Source organism: Vigna umbellata, chromosome 4 (assembly GCF_029865625.1).
Source record: "Vigna umbellata cultivar VRB3 chromosome 4, Vumbellata_1.0, whole genome shotgun sequence".
NCBI lineage: Eukaryota > Viridiplantae > Streptophyta > Magnoliopsida > Fabales > Fabaceae > Vigna > Vigna umbellata.
In genome coordinates, this window is record NC_142168.1 from 19,149,280 (window position 1) to 19,172,712 (window position 23,433).

A 23,433-nucleotide genomic window follows, 5' to 3' on the forward strand; every position below is an offset into this window, starting at 1 on the left:
TGTGCTTTCTCTCCTTTCTCCCTTTCTCTCTCACGAAGCAAGCTTCATTTTCTTCACCGCTAGCGAGACTCCGGTGAAGCAATGGAAAGCTCCAGTAAAAAGGTATTTTCTTTCCCCTATCCATTTTTCGTTTCCCATTTTCCATTTCCCCTTTTTTCCTTTCCCCTTACTCCATTTTCATTTGTTTTTTATGTACCCATTTCCATTTTGAGTTCGGTCGTTGGTTATTGTTTTATTTTTCATGCAGTTGAATGTGCACCATTTATTCAAAACCAAATTTGATGGAAGTATCCCTTATGAAGCAACCAACATCAACACTATGTTTGAAGGCGAGGGAGGCATTCCCATGAACCAAAACAATATGTCCATGCAAATGAAGGAAGCTGGAAGCAGACATTTCAAGAGTCATGCACTAAGAACTTTGTACAAAGGAACTGGCCTGAAACAATAATGATGTTTATATTCAATGTTTATTAAGAATAGAAGAAGATTTTTGAACATTTTGTAGATGTAAATTGATTGTAAGTAATATTGACAATTATAATAAATATGGAGAAATTGATTTGAATTGATGATTCTGATAATTTGTGCAAATAATTGTTGAAGTAATTGATGAGTGATTTTAATCATCAGTTGTGTTGTTTATTGCATAGAGAAGATCATAATACATTGCACTTAAAAGGAAAGAACCCATATGAGTGTTTGGACGAACGTAGGTGAAGTCCCTCACTATTGTTGTGTCCTTAAGGGTGCCTTTTTAAAATTTTCTTAATGGATGAAACTTTTTGGTCATTCTTCTTGTTGCCCACTTCATTGTGGATGAAAAACCCAATTTGGGTGTTTTCAGCAAGTAGGTGAAGTGCTACCGCATTTTAGCCAACACATGTCGTGGTAATCTATTACGCTGTCCCAAAAACAACGTTTTTATAAGCTTCCCAAACAAGTTTACTTTCAAGTTATTGTCTCATGTTTCTTATATTGTTCAAATTTATTTTATTTATTTATAAAATGTCCACAATTCAAGGTAAAATACTAGTATAATTAAGGTGTGATGTGATTCTACTAGCACAAGTCAAACACTTATATGGACTTCACCTACCTTGGTTTAAAAACCTATATGAACTACTTTGTCCACAATTGAGTGGGATAAATTGTGTTTTAATGCACTTGACACCATCAATGATCAGCAACATGAGACATCCATGCAAAAACTAGAAAAAATATCACCCATAAGGGCATAAAAATAACCCTGGGGAGTCAAGTTCTCCCAACTGGGGAGTACAGTTGAAGTTTTTGTACAAATGATCCTTTTTACTCTGGTAATCAATTACAGGGGTCTTGTAATTGATTACCAGAGGAAAAAGCGTCATTTGTACAGAAACTTCAATTGTACTCCCCAGCTAGATGAATAGTACTCCTCATGGTGATTATTGCTCTATTTTTGTTGAATTTTTCATTTTTTGAGATGGGTGAGTGAGTTCAATGTTATTGGGTGTGCTCCCTGCACCAATAATGAGGTTAGGTCATTGATTTCTTCAAAAAAATGTCCATTTAGGTGGTTTTCTCCAAATGAGGTGAGGTGCATGACCATTGTTGTAACACCCCTTCTCGGAGTCTCATAGGAAAATTTTTCATTTTATTAATTAAGAAATATGCCATCTAATATTGTTACAATGCACAAATTTTAAAAGGCATTTTCAATAAATAATAGATCTGTCAACCAGAGGGAAAGATATACGTATAAGATAACATGCTATCAATTTTGACCTTTGCTGACTATTTTAATCATAACTTTTTCCACAGACTTCCAAATGATGTGATTCTTCTTTTATTAGAAAATAGACTAAAAAATATTTCCAATGACTACTAATTTATAATTTTTGGACATCTAAGTAGGTGCAGTTAATTCCTTAAAGTTAATGTTTTATATATTTCTACCACCTCTGACCTTTGTTGGTTGTTTTGCTCATAACTTTCTCCACCGAACTCCAAATGAGTTGATTCTTGTTTTGTTGGAATGTAGACTCAAAGATCTTTCAAATGATAACTAACACATAATTTTTAGACCACTTTAGTAGATGCAGTTAATTTCCCAAAAACAACGTTTTTCTAAGCTTCCCAAACGAGTTTACTTTCAAGTTATTGTCTCATGTTTCTTATATTATTCTAATTTATTTTATTTCTTTATAAATTTCCATAATTCAAGGTAAAATAGTAGTATAATTAAGGTGTGATGTGATTCCACTAGCAAAAGTCAAATACTTATATGGACTTCACCTACCTTGGTTTAAACACCTATATGAACTATTTTGTCCACAATTGAGTGGGGTAAATTGTGTTTTGATGCACTTGACACCATCAATGATTAGCAACATGAGACATCCATGCAAAAACTCGAAAAAATCACCCATAAGGACATAAAAATAACCCTGGGGAGTCAAGTTCTCCCAACTGGAGAGTATAGTTGAAGTTTCTGTACAAATGACCATTTTTGCTCTAGTAATAGATTACAAGGATCTTGTAATCGATTACCAAAGGAAAAAGGGTCATTTGTATAGAAACTTCAACTGTACTCTCCAGCTAGATGAACACTACTCCCCATGGTGGTTATTGCTCTTATTTGTGACTTTTTGAATTTCTTGTGAATGGGTGATTGAGTTCCATGTGAATGTATGTATTTCCTGCACCAATTGAACACATTAGGCCATTGAATATATGGCAAAAATGTGTCGGATCTCATCTAGCTTATATGAAAGCACATAAACGACCTTTTTCTTTCAACAATTCAATGGCCTAACGTGTCCATTGGTGCAATAAACACCGCCCATGACCATGAAACTCACTCATTCATATGAAAAATTGGAATAAAGAACCCAATTGAATGATGAGGGAACTCTCTCTTCCAAGGATAAAACATGACAAAGCTTTGGAGAAATGGCGCACATAAAGCACTTCAATGGCGTAGAGAGAGACGACTTCCTCCAAAAACAACGATGGACCCAAGTGACGAGCGAACAACGGTGGACGGAGAACCACTTCAATGGCAAAGAGAGAGTTTCGAAGGAAGGAACTTCAATGACGGAGAGAGAGTTTTGAAGGATCTCTCGGCGAAGGGGAAAAGAGACTTTCGAAAAGGGGGAGAGAGAGTTTCGTAGGATTAAAGATTTAGAAATTGAAAAGCTTCAAAAGGTTTGTGAAGATTATTCCAAAAACGCCCTCCAAGACAAAATGAATCTTTAAACAAAATTTAATAAAAACAACCAGTGCAACACGTGTTGTTGTGAAATTGTAAAAAATCTGTTCTTAAATAAGCGCTTTCCAAAATAAAATGTAACAAAATCGTGGTTTTTCCATTACATTTCTTATATTCTAGGGTCATTATATATATATATATATATATATATATATATATATATATATATATATATATATATATATATATATATATATATATATATATATATTGATACTTTTTTTTTCAGCCAGCACACGGCTTTTAAATTATTTTTTTATTATATAATGATATTTATCATAATTTCCTAATACAATATTTTAACGTGCACGATTTCATATCTTACATTCAGACTCTCGTGAACATTCTTGCTCTTAAAATACATTATTTATATTTTACCTACAGAGACGATTAAGGCAAGATTTTTGGCTATATAAAGGCAAGAATTAGTTCGAGAGAGTCATTATACAAAGCAACTGCTTGTGTTGTGAGAAATGGAAGTGAAAGCTGAGATTGTATCTAAGGAGACAATAAAGCCATCTTCTCCAACATCCAATAAGCTTTTCAAACTCTCTCTCCTCGATCAATTGGCTCCTCCATTTTACGTTCCTATTCTCCTCTTTTACTCTGCTTCCGATGCCACACACAACAAACCAATATCTCAGAAACTGAAGGCTTCTTTATCACAAGTCCTCACTCTCTATTACCCCTTTTGCGGAACCTTCAGAGGCAACTCAACCGTTGAGTGCAACGATGAGGGCGTTGTTTTCACCGACTGTAGAGTCCACATGGAACTCTCAAGCCTTCTGAAAAACCCTGACCTTCACCATATCAACCACCTTTTCCCATGCGATCCCTACAACCCTGCAAGGGAAACTCTCACTGGGAACATGGCAGTTCAGTTCAACCACTTCACGTGTGGAGGTTTTGCGCTTGGCGTCTGCTTCTCACACAAGATCGCTGATGCTTCCACAGCTGCATCCTTCCTCACTGCTTGGGCTGCAACATCAAGGTATAAAGGTCACATATTCCAATCGTTCTACCGATTTTATAAACTTATATACCCAGTTCTTGAGATTTGAATGTTTATTTTATAATATATTGTGTGATTAATTTGAATTTTTGCAGAGGCAACAAACCGATACTACCACAAACGGAAGAAGGCGCACAGGTTTTTCCGCCGAGGAAGATAGAAATGGACATGATTCGTGGCATGATGGGCCAAAAAAGCATTGTCACAAAGAGGTTTGTGTTCAACAGGACGAACATATCTAGACTGAAGCAGAAGCTGGGGAGCTTCGATTTCACTCCCACTAGTGTTGAAGCCGTGACAGCACTGATATGGAAATCATCACTGGAAGCGGCAAAAGCAAGTTCAGAGGAAGGAAAAATTCCGGCATCTATGGTATCCCACGCGGTGAACATTCGCAGCAGAATGGCCCAAACGCTGTCGGAGCATTCGATGGGAAATCTGTGGCAACAAGCAGTGTCTCCGGTGGTGGAGGTGGAAGGAGAAGTGGGGCTTCGTGATTTGTGCGAGAGAGTGAGGGAAACGGTAAGAAAAATTGATGGAAATTATGTGAGTAAGCTTCAGGGTGATGAATTTTATAAGGTGATGGAGTCTTTGAAGGAAGCAAGAAGAATGGCCGCCGAAAAGGGTGTTCCGTGTTACAGCTTTAGCAGTTGGATGAGATTTGGGTTCTATGAAACGGATTTCGGATGGGGAAAACCAAGTTACGTGCGCACTATCGGAGTGCCTATAAAAAACGTGGTGATTTTGATGGGTACTAAGGTTGGTGATGCCATGGAGGCATGGATAACCTTGACTTCGCGTGACATGTTGCATTTTGAGAAAAATCCAGAACTTCTCGAGTTTCTTTCGTTTGATTCTCAATGAGATAAACAAGGTTTTTTTTTCAAACATTAATATTAACATTTTATCTAAATTGGTATCTCTAAAATTGAAATGAAATTTTTAATATATTATAATTTTATTATTTATTTTTTTGTTTGTAGATGATCAATGGAAAAAGCTTCGGCAAGTGAAGATTCTGCCACGTCAATGATGAAATCAAATATAAGTAATATATGAATGCAATGTTGTTATTTTTTGTTTTGTAACCATATTTTAAATTTTATTATGTAATTTCAATGTTGATCGAACTTTGTATTTAAATTCAATATTTTTATTTGAATTTAATTTAAGTTACAAAAAACACTTGAAGTGTATTCAGTATATTAAAATTATTTTTAATTATATTTTTATGGGTGTAGACAATCTTGTACAATCCGTGGGTTTTAGAGGAAGAGTACAATTTATTAGAGTTAAAATTAATTTAAGATGCAAACTATATGGGTAGACTTTTTTTTAACAGAAATTAGTGCCTGCATGTTTAAACAATTAGCTGTAGTATTAATAAATCTGCAGATATTTTATCAAATTACATATAAAACTCTTTAAGCATGTTATTAAATGATTACATATAGTAATGGTTGATCTAAAAGCATCAGAGTTGCTTTTAGAACCAAATTCGAATATTTATTAAATATTAATACCAAATTTTGTAGAGCTAATTTGGAGTTACCAAAACTTTATTTATCTCTTTTTTAATTAAATAGGTTTTTTCTTTTCACTTTACGGTGCTGCATGTTTAGGCTATCTTTGTTTCTACTTGCTGAAAGTATTACATTTGGAATATGGTCTCATAATTTTTTTTGTTATTTACATTTACATAAGGTTATATAAAGTTGTGGTTACCAGTTTTTTTTTTTTTTTAAGTTTAAAATAAGTTTTTGTGTATAATCGTGTTATTAGAAATATTTATCAAATTAATTTTTTACCATATCAAATATTTAAATAACAAATTAATGAGATCATATTTAAAAGAGTTGTTCAATTTTAAAATTGTTCATGGTATCATGTTTGAAAATAAATGAAAAAAAATGCATGTCACGTAATCTGTTTTGCGCTTTAGCCAAATTTATCATTACGTGTCAAAATTGATAAAATATCATAACATTGAGTGAAATAGAAAATATCGAGAAGTTGAGGGAACATTTCTTCAAATTTTCAATGCAGAAAACTTTGAAAAATTCATCACTCACCTACATATACTTTTTATGAGTTAGTTTTATTTTTGTTTTACAAAAATATTATTTATTATTATATTAAAATTTGAAATTTGGTTCTGATAAAACTTCTTTTAATTTTTATTTGAAAACAAAAACTTATATTCACGTATTCACGTCTAGATAGATAAATAAAAAATATTTTAGAGATCTAACATGTTTGTGTTGGCATTGGATTACTATAATTAGCGTATCAGGAGTAACTACTCGACCTTACGTAAAATAGAAAATTAGTTAACAAATTCCATGCAATTATGAAGAAAAAAATTACTCTCTTCTCATTTTATATAAGTAAAATTAACTAAATTTTAGGTTAATTAAAGTGTCACTTAAGACTGTTTTCATCCGTTATTAAATGTTAAGAAGAAAACAGAAAGTCCCAAAATAAGGAGCTCTTCCCCTGCACCTCCATAAACTTTAATAACCTTATATAAATCTGTAAAAGCTATGTCTTATTCTCATCTACACCCCGTAATTATTTTAATATTAATTCACTTACACACAATTTAGAAACATTAATGATCATATTAATGATTACGTCTTTTTTTTTAGGTTTAATTGCTTCCTTTGTCCCCAGTTTGGTTGAATTGTGTCAAATTCATCCTCATTTTTAAAAAAGTTTCATTGTCGTCCTCACGTGGTGTAAAAGTGTCAATTGAATCCAAACATTGAAAAAATTTGTGTCAATGTAGTCATCTCCGTTAAATACACACTAACGGTGTTAAGTGACTGATTATTTGGCACTAGAGAATTAAAACGTGGCAAAAGAGAGGTTTACGTGGATGCCCTAAGTGGGAAGTACCTCAATGAGGTTATAAGTGACAGATGCGTGGTGGGAGTTGATGGTGTTGGCTGTCTTCTTCTTCGTTAGGGTTTGCTGTTTTGTGTTGGCAGTAGCTTGGTGAGTTTATTTTTCTTCCTCCCTCTACTTCTTCCTCCCTCTTTGGGTGTTTGTTGAGAAATGGTTGTTGTTCGGTTTGGAGTTGGTTGAAGAAGTGTTGGTACTGTGTGGATTGGGGTTGGGTGAGAAAGCTTGGTTGTGAGGTTGTGTCGTTTTTTCGTTGGCTTAGGAAGTGGCAATGTCATTGAATCATCAGTGTTGTTCGTCTTGCTCATGGGGGAGCTGTCGTGCCGTTTCATCCAGAGGATTGGTTCAAACTAACATATGTCATTGTGGGGAAGTTGTTGTGTTGAGAGTGGTGAAAACTGTGAAGAACGAAGGCAAACAATTATGGGGATGCCCTAATTACAAGGTTTGTTCAATGGCTGTAGTTTCATTTTAGTGATTAGTTTATTTTTTGAGTAATGAAATGTTTGTGGTTGGATGTTTTGAACAGCGGACTCGAAACGAAGAACTTCAAGGATGCAATTATTTTAAATGGTGCAATGAAGCTAATTTGGATGAAAGGGATACTATTATTGCTAGGCAAAGGAGGAAAATTATTAGTCTGGAGAAATCTGCTATGGTTTCTCAGAAATGGGAGAAGCAATTAACATGGATGCTATGTTTTATGGGGTTTATTAATGTCATCCTTGTTTGTATCTTGTTTAAAATTCCATGACTATTTTGTATTAGACAATGTGTTGTATTAGACAGTTGTTGAAAATGAATGAAAAATCTCAATTTCTGCTTTCAATAGCTAATTGGCAGTGATATTGTTGAAGAAGGTGGATGTTCTTTCAATAGTTAAGTTGTAGTGATATGGTTGAGACAGGAACAATTTGATGACAGCTAAGTAAACTCTCCAAATATAACATGTAGCCAATAAAATAAATTCATTTTATTTAACTCTCATTTTTTTCGTCTTAGAAAATTTAGAACAAGTTTATCCAAATACAACCTAACAGCTAAATTCAAATTTGATGACAGCAACAATTTAATGGCTACTGTACACAGTTATCAGTTGCAGTAGAAACAATATTGCACTTGTCATTTATCTTCAAATGAAAATAACTAATAAATAATATAAGATTCAATGAAAGTTGAGTATAAAATCAGAGCTTCGAATGCACATTGAATATAACAGCAGAATTTGTGCTTCAAATGCACATTGAATATAACAGCAGAATTTGTGCTTCAAACTGCACATTGAATATAACAACAGAATTTGTGCTTCAAATGCACATTGAATATAACAGCAGAATTTGTGCTTCAAACTGCACATTGAATATAACATCAGAAATTGTGCTTCAAACGGCACATTGAATATAACATCAGAAACTGTGCTTCAAACTGGACATCATATTCATTGAACAGACAATACTTTGCTTCATCAAATAATACATCAGCACACAATACATATTGAAGTTTGTATCCAAAAAAAGGTGCTAGCCGAAACAAAGTACCAAAATACATATTAATAATAGCTAATGACTTTCTAAATCAGTTTTAAGGTCCTGTGGCAGTTGGGTCAACTGGTGTTGAAGTTGTCTGAGGTGCTGTTGTTGATGGGTGACTTTGTTGGGGTTGTTCAACCTCGCATTGAGTAATTTGACTGGATTGAGTTGCATTTGGAGTTGTTGGAGCAGCTTGGGCAGCTTGTGGACAATTATTTCTTTTATGTCCAAGCTCTCTACATATGCCACATCTCTTACGTGTTCCACCTTGTCTTAGTTGAGTGTCATCTTTCTTAAGCTCCCAAGGCTCTAATCTTCTTTTCTTTTTCGGTCTACCAGGCAAAATTCTCTTAGGTGGAGGCAACACATCAGGCATTGAAGTCATTTCCCACATATGAGCACCGTGGACTGGATATATCATTGGAAAGTATGTTTGTTCATAGGTTGACTTTGTAAACCAATGTGAGATGTAGTCTTCTCCATTGATGTTTAAAAATGTCATGGCAGTGAGGGCATGACAGCATGGGATTCCTGTTATACTCCATTTCCTGCAACTACAGTCCACTTTATCTATGTCAACAACAAACTTGTCACCAATGTTGGAAGTGTGTCTCACTTCAAATAATTTCAATCCTGACCAGCTGGAAAATGAAATTTGGATTCAAGTGAGTCAGTAAAGTAAAGAAATTAAAACAAATAAAACTTCATATTATGAAATCATACCTAGGTATCCAATATTTTGTGTTGTTTAATTCCTTTTGAAATCTTTTATAAATTTTGGGGCAAAAGGAACCTTCATATGACCTTATCTTCTCTCTATTTCTTGCCCATCTCTTCATTAGATACATACGAATGTCTTCCATCATTGTTATGATGGGCTTAGCCCTTGCATCCAAGATCACACTATTAAAAGCTTCAGAGATATTGTTTACTAGGGTGTCACAAGCAGCTGTAGGTGTAAACCTTGACCTTGACCAAAATCTATATAAAGAAAAACACACACATTTATAACACAACCAAACAGTTCTAAATAATTGACATGGCTAACACTCTTGAAAACATACCTTGGTGGAATAGCTATCAAGTGCTTAAAGGCCTCTACATTGACATCTTTTATTTCTCTCATGACTGCCTCCCATGCTTGAGGATGGGTTGATGATGCTGCCTTCCATAATAGACGTTTCAGATTTTTTCCAGGATATTTTTTCCTAAAATTTGCATAAATGTGGCGGACACAAAACCTTTGATCAACACGAGGTAGAAGTTCTTGTATTGCTGGCAGAAGTCCCTATCAAATGATAAAAGTAAATTTACTGAACATGAACATGGAAGACTAAGGTCTCATAATAAAAAACAATGAAATATAACTTACTTTTTGTTGATCTGAGATAAATGTATACGTTGAACAATTTTCAACACCACCAAGATCATCAATCAAGAATTCCAAAAACCAAGTCCAGGTTTCCTTATTCTCCACCTCCACAACAGCATATGCCAAAGGTAACATTTGGTCATTACCATCTCTTCCAACTGCTGTTAACAATTCACCGCCATATTTCCCTTTCAAGAAACACCCATCCAAACCTACAATGGGCCTACATGATATGAAACTCACCTTACATGCCTTCAAACAAACATAAAGTCTCTTGAATACTTGGTTCCCCTCATTAGGTTCTACACTAACTTTGACAGTTGATCCAGGATTTGACCTAAGCAGCTCATTGGCATAGTCATATACCCTTTTATATTGTTCTTCAAAATCACCTTCAATTTTCTTGTGTGCCATTTTCTTTGCTCTAAAGGTTGTTGACCGAGACACATTAATATTCCATTTCTTAGAAACTTTGTTTTGGAGGTTAGTCAAATTAATATTGGGATTTTCTTTTATGGTCTTCTCTAACCTCCCACTTAACCATTTTGATGTCACTAAACGCACATTAAATTCTCTACTGCAGGTATGCTTGTTTATAATCTTCCTTAACTGCCATGTATTTTGGGCAGCCTTATATGCACAATATGCGTACCATGGGCACTTCCCTTTTGCCCCACAACATTTAACAGAAACTCTTCTTTTATCATTTTTAAAAACCTTCAATTTCCTACCATTCTCTACACCGTAGCTTCTTATTGCTTCTGTGAAATCTTTTTTTTCACTGAAGAATGTCCCCACTTCCCAGTTATAGTGTTCCATACTTTTGGGCAATGAAAAAATGCCAAAATTTCCATAACGGTCTCTATCATCATTTGATGAATCACTTAATACAAGGTTGTCTAAACTTTCAGATTCCCAAGAATTGTCAGATAAACCTCTGTCATGTACATGCTGTAATGGAGGACACTTCCCACTTGGTCCACCCACTTCAACTTCCTCACTACGGTTACAGAAATCATCTTCACTCAACACATCCTCTTCATCTCCATTCCAACTTCTAACATCGTAGTCATCATGTCCCCCATCCTCTCTCTCAGCCTCTGCCTCCACAAAATTATCACTGTCAGCCTCTACACCCTCTCCTAAAACAGCCCCAACATCCTCTCCCTCAGCCTCTGCATCCACAAAGTTATCACTGTCAGCCTCTACACCCTCCCCCAAAACAACCCCAACATCCTCTCCCTCAGCCTCTGCATCCACAAAGTTATCACTGTCAGCCTCTACACCCTCCCCCAAACCAGCCCCAACATCCTCTCCCACAACCTCTGCCTCCACAATGTTATCATTGTCAGCCTCTACACCCTCCCCCAAAACAGCCCCATCAGTGTCTCCCTCAGCCTCTGCCTCCACACAATTATCATTGTCAGCCTGTACACCCTCCCCCAAAACAGCCTTCTCACACTCTTCCTCACACTCTACCTCTACACGATTATCACCGTCACCCTCCCCCAACATATGAACGTACTCAGGATCTGACACCATGTGTACAACATACAGGTGAGATTGACCATTCAAAATGGCAAGGTTGACCAGATGACATGCACCCTTGTCATCAGATAATAGTTCTAACCTTCCTTCTAACACAGTACCACCACCCACTGAATACCACAACTCTTTAACATTAATATAGCCCATCTCCTTCAAAATGGACATAATTTCAAAGTAGCTCCATCTATCTGGGTCAATTTTTAAAGTAGATGTTTGACCAAACTCATATTTAAATGACCCATCATTCACAAATTTGCCCCCATGGTGAAAGACCACTTCGACATCACAGTTAGGCATCCTAAACTAATATAAAAAATCATGTCAGTCTAACTTTACCCAAATAACACTACATTTAATTGACCAAAATAACACTACATTTACATATCAGGATACGACTGTCAACCCATCAGGGTACAACACTTCCACAAAGCACTTTAAACAGACCATAAATAATTAAAACAAATTTGTACTGAACCCTAAACACAGCATAAAGATTGACTTTAACCTGCACAATGGGGGACCACACACAACACCCATAATGGGGGACAACAAAAAACAGAGATAATAGTTTATGGGGGACCACAACAAAAGCAAACACACACACGAAGCAAACACACACACCAAAGCAACCATAAACCCAACGAAAGCAATGTACACGTACCTTCGAATGGACCTTCGAATGGAGCCTACTTCGCACTTCCAAATCACCAAACGCTTCCAAATCACCAAACGTGTTCTGCTTTCAAAAGCCCCAATTGCGATTTTTCACCCTTCCTCAACTAAGAAACACTCTATCTCAAATATCTCAAATGCCCTAATTAGTTTTCGTTCACAAATACAAATACCCTAAATGAATTCTGATTTTAATTTCCCCAATTCAATAACCTATTTCCATGTTCTCAAATATCTCATTGACACGTCATTACCACTACTGTGACTCATTTGCCACGTTTTAATTCTCTAGTGCCAAATAATCAACCACTTAACGCAGTTAGTGTGTATTTAACGGAGATGACTACATTGACACAAATTTTTTCTATGTTTGAATTCAATTGACACTTTTACACCACGTGAGGACGACAATGAAACTTTTTTAAAAATGAGGATGAATTTGACACAATTCAACCAAACTGGGGACAAAGGATGCAATTAAACCTTTTTTTTACCATTAGGGGTGATCCCGGTGTCCGGTGGTGGTGTTTTTCGAGTGGCGTGAACGCTGAAAGAGATAAGTTAACTTACAAATGTTAACTACTCGAACCAGCGAGATTATAACCGAAGTTCGACCTTCGGTTAAGAGTTTGGCGCAGTTCAAGTTTCGGTTCCTTTCATGTATATGTATATTGTGTGTTTTCATTTATTTTTATATGTTTTTCTATTTCATTTTTTCATTATATTTGCTATGTTATATATATATATATATATATATATATATATATATATATAATGTTTTATTAATTTTAAATTTAGATTTCTTTTTATAATAGTTAAGTATGTTTAAAATATTTAAATGTAAATTATAATGTTAGAAACCGGGACCGAAATTTGAATTTCGATAAGGCTTGGCGGTGTTGGAAGGCCGATTGAGGGAGATCGTAGTTTGAAATGCGGCACTGAAGTCTTAAAATTTGGCGCACTTCGACATACGTATTTTATTTTAGGTTTAATAGCCAATTTAGTCCTCACTTTGGTTGAAAAATCTCAATTTAGTCCCTCGTTATAAAAGTGTTTTGAATTAGTCCTAACTTTTAAAATAGTGGGTCAGATTGGTCCTTTCTGTTAAATATAAGTTAACAAAATTAATGGATGATGATGTGACACAACTTAAAGCTAACGAGGGACCAATCTAACACATCAGCTTTAAGCTGTGTCACATCATCATCCATTAATTTCGTTAACTTATATTTAACGAAAGGGACCAATCTGACCCACTATTTTAAAAGTTAGGACTAATGTAAAACACTTTTATAACGAGAGACTAAATTGAGATTTTTCAACCAAAATGGGGACTAAATTGGCTATTAAACCTTTATTTTAATGTATGTTTTATATATTTAATATTTGCTGTTTACTTTTTAACTTTTATATATATATATATATATATATATATATATATATATATATATATATATATTACAATAAATATATTAATTTTTTATATATACTTAAATTGTAATATTTATATGTTATTAATTTTTGAATATGTCTTTTATTCTATTATTTCCTTTTCAATATTTTTTGTTATTTATTGTACTAGTTAAATTTGTAGGTGTTATTTTTATGTTGTATTTAATGTTTTGTTTTTAAATTATTTTATTTGTTATTATGTTTTTCATTTTTTATATGTGTTAAGTTTTTAAGTTTTATTTAATTTTGAAAAAGTTTATTGTTTTTTATTTAGTATTTAATTTATAATAAAAAAAATTATTTTGTTTTGTTACATAAATTTTTATTTTTGTATGTGTTAATTTTGTTAACTTTCGATTTAATTTATAATATGTTTGTAATTTGGTAATTTTTTATTAAATTTTAAAATATTAATTAATTGTTATTTGTTATTTATATTACTTTGTGATATGTAATAATTTTTTTACAATTTAATTTAATTGATAATATGTTAAATTTTTGTAATTTTAATATCACTTGATATTAATTTTTGTTGTTTATTTAATTTTTAATTTATGTCGTATTGTTTATAATATATGTTTTTGTTATTTATTATATAAAGTTTAATATGTTAAGTTGTTTTTCAGTAGTTAAATTGTAATAAGTTAATGTTTATTGTAGGTTTTATTTAATATTATAAGATGGATAACTATCCATTTGAATTAGTTGATTCTCGAAAAAATTTGAGTTTTATGTCCGATATTAGTTCTTTTGTAAATGAAGTGGCTTAGGGTGATTACACAAATAAGTTTTCCACTAATCAAATATTTCCCTCACGTGATGGTTTATTTGATTGGGTTCGAAAGATTGCATTTGACCTTGGATTTGTAATCGTTATTATAAGATCTGACACAGCAACGGGTGAAGTTGGAAGAAAAACATTTGTTTTGTTAGGTTGTGAAAGGAGTGGAAAATATAGGAAGTATAAACCAAATGTTCAGCCCAGTGTGTCCGGTACAATAAAATGTGACTGCCCGTTTAGGTTGAGGGATAAACCTAAAGGAGAGGGTTGGGTCTTAATTGTTATGTGCGGCTATCACAACCATGGATTAGCACAGAGTTTGGTTGGTCATCCTTTCTCTGGGAGGTTAAATGCTGATGAACACTCAGTTCTTGTTTACATGACTAAAATTCAAGTCAAACCCTCAAATATTCTTTTGACTCTCAAAGAACATAATGATGATAATGTCACAACTATAAAGCAAATATATACCGCAAGATACACATACAAACGATCTTTGAGAGGGTCGGGAACTGAAATGCAACAGTTGATGATGATGTTAGATAGAGATAAATATATCTAGTGGAATAGATGTTTGGAAGATTCCGACGTGATTAGTGACCTGTTTTGGACACATCTCGATTCAGTGCACTTATTGAATTCGTTTAACATAATTTTTTTGATGGATACCACGTACAAGACGAACAAATATCGTCTTCGATTGCTTGAAATAGTTGGGGTCACATCAACTGGTTTGACATTCACAGCCGCCTTTGCATTGCTTTCAAGTGAACGCCAAAATAATTTCACTTGGGCATAGGAAATGTTCAAAACATTATTTATAACATCAGAGGGCGATCCACGTGTTGTTGTCACTAATAGAGACCTTGCTTTGATGAACACCATTGGCAATGTATTTCCTGAGACATATCAGATGCTTTGTACCTTCCACATTATGAAAAATGTTAAAGCGAAATGCAAGATGTTAGTGGATGATGTTGAGACATGGGATGTCTTGATGGAAGTGTGGCAAAATGTGATGGATTGTGACGATCAATCCATGTTTGGTGCTTATGTTGATCGTCTTCAGTATGCCTCTACTGCATGGCCTCTATTTTTTGAATATGTAAACCATACTTGGATCATTCCATGCAAAGCATACTTCGTTAAGGCGTGGACCAACAAAGTCATGCATCTAGGTCTACGAAACGTGATTGTTAACTCTTTGGCAAGTGTACCAAATCGTTTTAAGTAATAAACTGGTAAGACTGGATATCGTATCCCAAGAAACTCGTATGACACTTTACAACCGTATAATTATCTAACTAATTTAGACTAAAGAATATTCCCTCTTAATATGAGTTTAGTGCAATGAAAATAAACATCATATATAAGTGATAGATTGAACTTCTTGGAGTTAAAACACTTGAAAATTTATTGATTAAAGATGATACAATATGGAATGAAGATGTTGGAGAATGATTGTACCTACTATACTCTCATACAAATGCACATTACTATTATTTCATTTAATTGCTCATGTCAACCTAATATACTACTCAAACCAAACCCCTTGGTAGAGAGAGTCTACACTCAGTCATTAAATTCCAATCCCTTGGTAACCTAAAAAGTTCATCTACATTAAGAATAGTGGTTTAAGACAACTAAAGGGCCAAGCTCTATCCCTAGACACAATTTCCTTTAGATGTTTATTCCAGTTCAAGATTCACACAATACTTCCCAATATCAAGCAAACCTAAGAATCATGCTATGGTTGATCAAGTCACAACAAGCTTTAAGAGAAGGAAATAAGCATTCACAATAAATAAAAGAAGCTTAAATTCATTAAACACAAGTGCATTTACAAGAAAGTTTCGTAGTTACATCATTCCCCAACAAAATGAACTTAGCTCTCCATAATCATGGAGAGCTTGAGCTTACAATGGAAGAAAATGGAAGAGATGGAGACCTAAGGAGGAAGAATGGAGAGTTCCCACTGCTCAAAACCAGCTCCCAAAGGTCCAAAAGTGGTGTTTCGAGCTTTAGCCGCCAAGAAGATACCACCCTCACAGCACGGAAGTCTTAAATAGGTCTAGGGTTCCATGTCAGCAAAAGTCGCGCCCAGCCCCCTTCTTCTGGGGTGCTCAAGCGCGAGGTCTGCGTGGAGTTACATGAAGACTGGCGCCCGGCCCCCTACCTAGGGAGCCCGGGCGCGAGGTATGCGCAAAAAAAGGGGCTCAGCCCCCCTTGTGGGGCGCCTAGGCGCGAGGTATGCGCAGAAAATGGGGCTCAGCCCCCCTTCTGGGGCGCCCAGACGTGAGAAATCTTCCATGCTCCTTTAAAACACTTGCTTTTTGTAGCTTTTCCTCGGCTCCCACTCTTGGTAGTTAAGATACTTCTCCAAAGCACGCAAATTGCCTACAACTTGAGGAATTAGTGATGAAAACTCCTATGTATAGCCTAAGCTAAACTTATTCACAAAGTTAGATAAAAGAGAAGATTAAACATGTTTCAAGCTTCAAGAGAGTCGATTTGGTAAGAAAATTGCATCACAGATAATGGTAAGAATTACCGTTATTAGTGACCCGTCATATTTTGAGCACGTTGATACTTTGTATTCAATGACAGAACATTCATCACGAACAAGTTTCAAGAAAGCCAGTATTGATGTTAAATCAGTTTCATCCCATTATCCATCTATACATCGTCGATGTTGTTGATGTTGTAGCTGATGGTCATTGCGGTTATCGATGCATTGCTGCTTTATTAGGCCTAGGTCAAGAGGCATGGCCCATTATCTGACATGACCTCCTTGAAGAACTTACTTTGTGGCGTGATGAATACGCAACTTTAGTGGGAAGCTACAATCGATTGGAAGAACTACGACAATCCTTGATTGTCCATGATCGGTCACAGGTATCTCCTTTTTAGCTCATAATCCTATTAAAGATATGTTATGTATTTCTTTTCATAAATACTTATCTTGATGCATTATAGGTTAATGCTATGAAGTGGATGACCATACTAGACATTGGTTATGCCATTGAAAATCGATATAATGTCATCTTAGTATGTTTGTCCTATGGACAAAGTTTCACCATATTCCCACTAGGCAGTGCACCGCCTACTGATATGACAGAACATCGGTTAATATGCATTGGGTTCGTTAATGGATGTCATTTCGTACAGGTAAAGTTCTAATTCTTTTCTCCCATTATTACTTATAATTCATTTACTAACATTAGCTTTGCAGGTTCACTTACAAGATGGTTGTCCATTACCCATGGTGGACATTATTTCCTCTACCCATTGTTACCCAGAGGCTCGAGCTTGGTCTTCGTTTTACACACATAGGATGAAATCATTTATCGAATTAATGGGAGTTAGTACAACTTATATAGATCTGGAAGACGACTGAAAAAAGGTTTGTCATGTATTAATTTAATTTTTCAATTGTAAGGTGTTTATAATCATTCTTTCAATTGTAAGTAATTTATAACCATTATTTCATTTTTTTTTCATATTAAGTCAATTATTAACATCATGGCTCGTTATCTAATACCAAAAGTTTGCATCATAAATGATGAATACTCAAACTATAAAAAATAAATAACCTTAAAATATACAAGAAGTTTGTGAAAATAAATTATAAATACTCAAAGTATTAAAAAAATGACATAAATTTCCATTACAAACTAAAACCATATAACATGTAAGGTATGTCAAGAAAAAGATACTTGTCCATGCACATTACGACTGCCTCTACTGCTATTGTTGGTTGTATGCTCGTCATCTGACCTACGGGCAACCTGAAGGGCCTCATTAGTACGATGCCACGCTACAGTACCCTCTGTGACGTCCCTACACGATATCATGCTCTGTAGGATCCTGATGACACACCTCATAGAACCCTAAAATTCCGATAACTTTAAACATAAGTAAACCATGATTAAGAATATCTTGTAATACATAAAAATTTTGTTTCATTACATACCAACCATCCAGGATCGGGCGACCTACGACGAACTGGCTACGGGAACTCATCGGGGATGTGTCGCCTCATGCGCGGGGCAAGATTGGGGCGGTCCTCGTCAGGGGCTGGTATGATGTAGGGATGCGATACCCTCCTATACCACTGAAGGTATCCCACAACACACGCAAATGGATCATCGTCAAGGGCTGGAATCACGTCAGTAATAGCATGCTCAACATATCGCAGCCAACAGTGATCAATACCAGGAATGTTTGGCATCGGAAGAGTCTCAGGGCTACATGGTATAATTTGCTGGAAACCAAACTGCCTCAACACACGTTCAGGCAGATGTCGGTGAACCATGTTACCTAGTCGGATCCACCCGGAAAACATGCATATGGCCATGAATGGGCAAATACGCCTGTGTGCAATGAATGGACACCAAACGACTGCATCATAAGTGAGTCCATCTAGATATGTCCGCCCCTCTGTCAAACTCCAACCCTGCCTAGGAGGTATGAACCTCGCAGCACGAGGATCAATTTCGTTGTACCTCCCTGAGACTTGCTTCCTTCCCATTCTAGGAAAGTGCTCATATATCCAACTTTACAAAAACATTACTCAAATTGTGTTATACATTCCTAACATTCTCAAAACATATGAAAACAAATTTGTGTAACTAAGTTCTACCTGTAGAAGAGTGGAATATCCAACTATTTGTCTGATATCACTAAAGCTAGCATCTCCAAGCTGCTCGTATGTATGAGCTAGTGTCGCTGCTCCCCAAGCATATCTCCCTCAGACAGCCAAGTCTCTAAAGAGAAGTAGGTACACGATATTCTGATGAGCATGCCACTTTTATTTGTAAATATTGTGCATCCAACCAGATGCAACAAGTAGGCACGAGTAGCGCACACTCCCAAAGCTCTTGGTCACAACACTCCTGGTAGACGTCCCTCAACCAGCTTAGCCTGAGTTTTGGACCGCGTGTGCGGGTCATCTTTGTTGTAGCTTTGGCGCGATCCACGCCCAACAAATCCATAATATGAGATCGAGCCTCCTCATACTCTAAGTCCTCGACCTCACAAAACTAACCCATAATAGGTAGGTGGAGGAGATTGTGGACATCATCTACTGTAACCGACATGTCACCTACCGGGAGGTTGAAACTTTTTGTCTCCAAATGCCACCTCTCTGCAAGGGCCACGATTAATCCATGATCGACATACTCATATGATAAGTTAACTAATGAACTCAAGCCTGACATGGTGATAAAAGGCTCAATAGCCTCATGATACATTCCAAAGTGTTTTAGTTTTTTACCATGGGAGATCACCTTCATCTCCCGTCGATCTAAAAATCAACACAAAATTATATAGCAAAAATAAAATTAACCAACTAAGGACAAATTCTGATATAGGTTTTGTGCTAACTCGGGCTTGCCATATGGCAAATGCAACATAATCGATGTAGTGAGTAAGTAGGAGGTGTCGTGTGGACCTCCTGGGAATCCACCTTCTTCATCTTCTTCTTCACAAACATCCTCTTGCTGAACATCCTCGTGTTCAACATAATCGTCCTCAGCGTGTTGAATACCCTCGTCATACTCGTGTTGAATACCCCTGTCATGCTGCTCATGCTCCTCAATCAGTCCACATAACTTTCTTGAACGCGTCTTCTACGAGTAGATGTTGTAGGTCTTCTCCTTTTAGAATGTGACAGAGATGAAGACTCACCAAGAGAAGAAAAAGTCTCACCATGATAAGATGATCCACCTCTGGTTCTAACCATCTCTATTAACCAAATCTATTGATAATAAATTATATAAAAAAAATATAAAAATTAATAATAAAGTAATATTAAATAACAAATCAATAAAAGTATTACAGATTGAATAGCAAACAAATACAAAAATATAAATAAATAATTATTACATAATAATAAATGTTTAAATAATTATCAATTCTAAAAAAACCATTACAAATTAAAAAAAAGCAAATAGTGAACAAATAATATATATAATTACATAATATATCATATTTCAATTAATAATAAATAGAATAAAACATTACATATTACAAAATAAATAAACAAATAGATAAAATATATAAACTCTTAAAAACTTTAAATAATTACAAAATGAATTATACGTCAATAAATAACAAATATAAAACATATTACAAATTCAAAATAAAAAAGTTCAAATAAAATAATTACATAATATATAATATTTAAATACATACAAATAAATATATTACAAATTATTCTTTTCAAACATATTAAAAAAATTAAAATAAATAATTAAAAAAATTAAAATAAATATTAAAATTAATAAAACCAATTATTAATAAAATCAATAAAACCAATAATTAATAAAATCAATAAAATATATAAATAAAATTGGAAATTAAAATTTAAATAACAAACAAACAAACTTTCTTAAAAGAGTTTAAATAATTAATTAATGAACAATACGTAAATAAATTTAAAGTAAGACACGAATTACAAATTCAAAATAATAATTTAATAAAAAACAATTACATAATATATAATTTTTAATTAAATAATAAATACAATCAAACATTACACATTCAAAAATATATAAACAAATCAATAACTAAAAAAATACAGAAAACAATAACATAAAAAATTAATACTTAATTAAATAAATTATAGAAAATATATTACAAATTAATATTTAAATAAGAAACAAATAAAATACTTTTAAAAACTTTAAATAATTACATAATAAATAACACGTAAATAAATAACAAATATAAAACATATTACAAATTCAAAATTAAAAAGTTCAAAAAATAAATACATAATATATAATATTTAAATAGATACAAATAAATATATAACAAATTATTCATTTCAAACATATTATAAATAAAAAATAAAATCATTACTTAATAAATAATTAATAAAATCAACAAAACCAATAAAACCATTAATTGATAAAATCAATAAAATATATAAATAACAAACAAGCAAAAAAGTTCTAACAACTTTAAATAAATCAATAATAAACAATACGTTAATTAATTTTAAATATTACACAAATTACAAATTCAAAATAACGAATTTAATAACAAAAGTAAAATAATTACATAATATATAATATTTAAATAAACACAAACAAATATATATCAATTTATTTATTTCAAACATATTTTAAAATATTACAATATATTAGTACATAATAAAACTTAAAAACAAAACAAATTAAAATCCAAATCAATATTAAAATAACAAAAACAAGAAAATACATATGCGCATCTCAAACTACGGCAGAGGCTTATGTGGCGTTGGAAATAACGACACCTTAACCGTAACTCGAATTTCGGTTAAGGTTTTCGAGCTTCAATTTGCGCCATTCCACGCAAATCCAACCATCTTTAATCCATTCCAGCAATTTTTAATCCTATTTCTAAGTTCAGTCATATAGTTCAATCTAATTTCTACTGCAATCTATATATACATACAACAACAGAAACGATAATGGATAGAGAATCAAATACTAACTTGCACAAATCAAAGCCATTGAGAGGAGGAAGTCCAACACCACCACACCACCGAAGGCCACGACAACCAACAACAAACCAACCGAAACAAACCCCATGACAGATGACCGCGATCCACAAAAATGGTGAGGGACTTTGAAATGTAGAGACGGAGTTTCCAGTGGAGGCCACGACAGAGTCCCGCGATAAAATGTAATCACGGAGGACGACGACTGATGCGATGAGGAATGACGAAGGGTTTCCGAACGTCAAGTATGACAAAGGGTTTTCGGATGACAAAGGGTGTTCGAACGACACAGTAAGGTTCTTTTTGAAGGTGCGAGAGGAGCTTTTTTGGGGGTGTAGGGTTTTCATTTTTAAATACCAAACACGACCAAAGATTCTCTGAAATGCACAGCTTTTGCAGATTTTTAGAAGGTTATTAAAGTAAATTTGGGGTGCAGGATGACATTATGGAGGTGCAGGGAAGAGCTCCAAAATAAGTATACTTAGTTTACTTTTTTTGCATTATTAAAATAAATATTTTTATACTTCCATATTTATGTGTTCTTACTTGGTGCAGTACACTTGCTATATAGTACGGTTCAATAAAATTTATTACTTTTTTTCATTTTGGAACAGTTCAAACATATAACATATGATCACTAATATTGAGAGTTTGATACTATGATTATTATCTAAGACGAAGTATTACTACATTATCATTAAATTTATTATTATATTTTTAAAGTAAGTATCAGTCTAATAATAATATAAGTTTATGATTTGTGTTGATAAATATAATTGGTATTTTTTAAAGAATACTCGTTCAATAATTACTCATATTCATTATTAGATTTATAATTTCAATTTTTTTATTGACTTGAATATCATAAAACCTTTTTTAGATGAATATTTTCTTCTGAACAAAAAAAATCAATTTCAACCACTATTATTAAAATCTTCCCACATTTCCATAGTTTCACGCTAAGATATTGGTAAGATTAGTATGACAAAAGTTTTAGTTGATATTGTGTATTTTATCCAAACTTTACTATTTTCTGCTAATTCCTCTGAAATATAGATCTACATTAAAAATTCTTACCGATAGAAGACGATTTCTTCTATAATTTCTTTGCATTGCATGATCAGAAACTCAACTATTAAGATATGTAGCCGACAAAATACTTGAAAAATGATTCATTCGCGATAATGAAAAATATAAACAAAGTTATATACACTCTTTTATAAACGAGAAAGAGTTTCCTTTTGGAAAATGAGTTGATTTAAAAAAAAATGTTTCAAGAAGTTGAAAACAATTAACGATTGTTTTCACAAATTATTTTATCTTAGATGTACAGAGAAAAAACTAGCACCCCGACAATGTAAACAGAATCCGTGCTAATATCTTAGTCTTAATTCAAACATTCTCAGCGTAATTATTGCTAC

At 33.8% G+C, this 23,433-nt stretch overlaps 2 protein-coding genes across 2 annotated transcripts; one reads left to right on the forward strand and one right to left on the reverse strand.

Moving 5' to 3' along the window:
* The first annotated feature begins 3,702 nt into the window (after positions 1-3,702).
* Positions 3,703-5,450, forward strand: LOC124848202 (stemmadenine O-acetyltransferase-like). Its single transcript, XM_088114114.1, has 3 exons — positions 3,703-4,244; positions 4,361-5,139; positions 5,249-5,450. Exons 1-2 carry the CDS (start codon positions 3,727-3,729, stop codon positions 5,127-5,129), a joined length of 1,287 nt encoding a protein of 428 aa, XP_087970240.1. The 5' UTR covers positions 3,703-3,726; the 3' UTR covers positions 5,130-5,139; positions 5,249-5,450.
* Positions 5,451-8,699: 3,249 nt separating this feature from the next.
* Positions 8,700-15,411, reverse strand: LOC124844983 (uncharacterized). The gene is made up of 5 exons (XM_088112680.1): positions 15,196-15,411; positions 10,071-11,921; positions 9,763-9,986; positions 9,422-9,679; positions 8,700-9,339 (listed from the first exon to the last, which is right to left on the reverse strand). Exons 1-5 carry the CDS (start codon positions 15,409-15,411, stop codon positions 8,751-8,753), a joined length of 3,138 nt encoding a protein of 1,045 aa, XP_087968806.1. The 3' UTR covers positions 8,700-8,750.
* Between the last annotated feature and the right edge of the window lie 8,022 nt (positions 15,412-23,433).

Excerpts from the sequence above, each read along its gene's own strand:
- LOC124844983 (XM_088112680.1), bottom strand. The coding sequence starts at position 15,411 with ATGGTGTTCATCAAAGCAAGGTCTCTATTAGTGACAACAACACGTGGA. Across the intron at positions 11,922-15,195 it reads ATTTGTTCGTCTTGTACGTG|TTTAGGATGCCTAACTGTGA; the intron begins GTATCCATCAAA and ends TTTTTATATTAG. Across the intron at positions 9,987-10,070 it reads TTATCTCAGATCAACAAAAA|GGACTTCTGCCAGCAATACA; the intron begins GTAAGTTATATT and ends ATCATTTGATAG.
- LOC124848202 (XM_088114114.1), top strand. The coding sequence starts at position 3,727 with ATGGAAGTGAAAGCTGAGATTGTATCTAAGGAGACAATAAAGCCATCT. Across the intron at positions 4,245-4,360 it reads GCTTGGGCTGCAACATCAAG|AGGCAACAAACCGATACTAC; the intron begins GTATAAAGGTCA and ends GAATTTTTGCAG.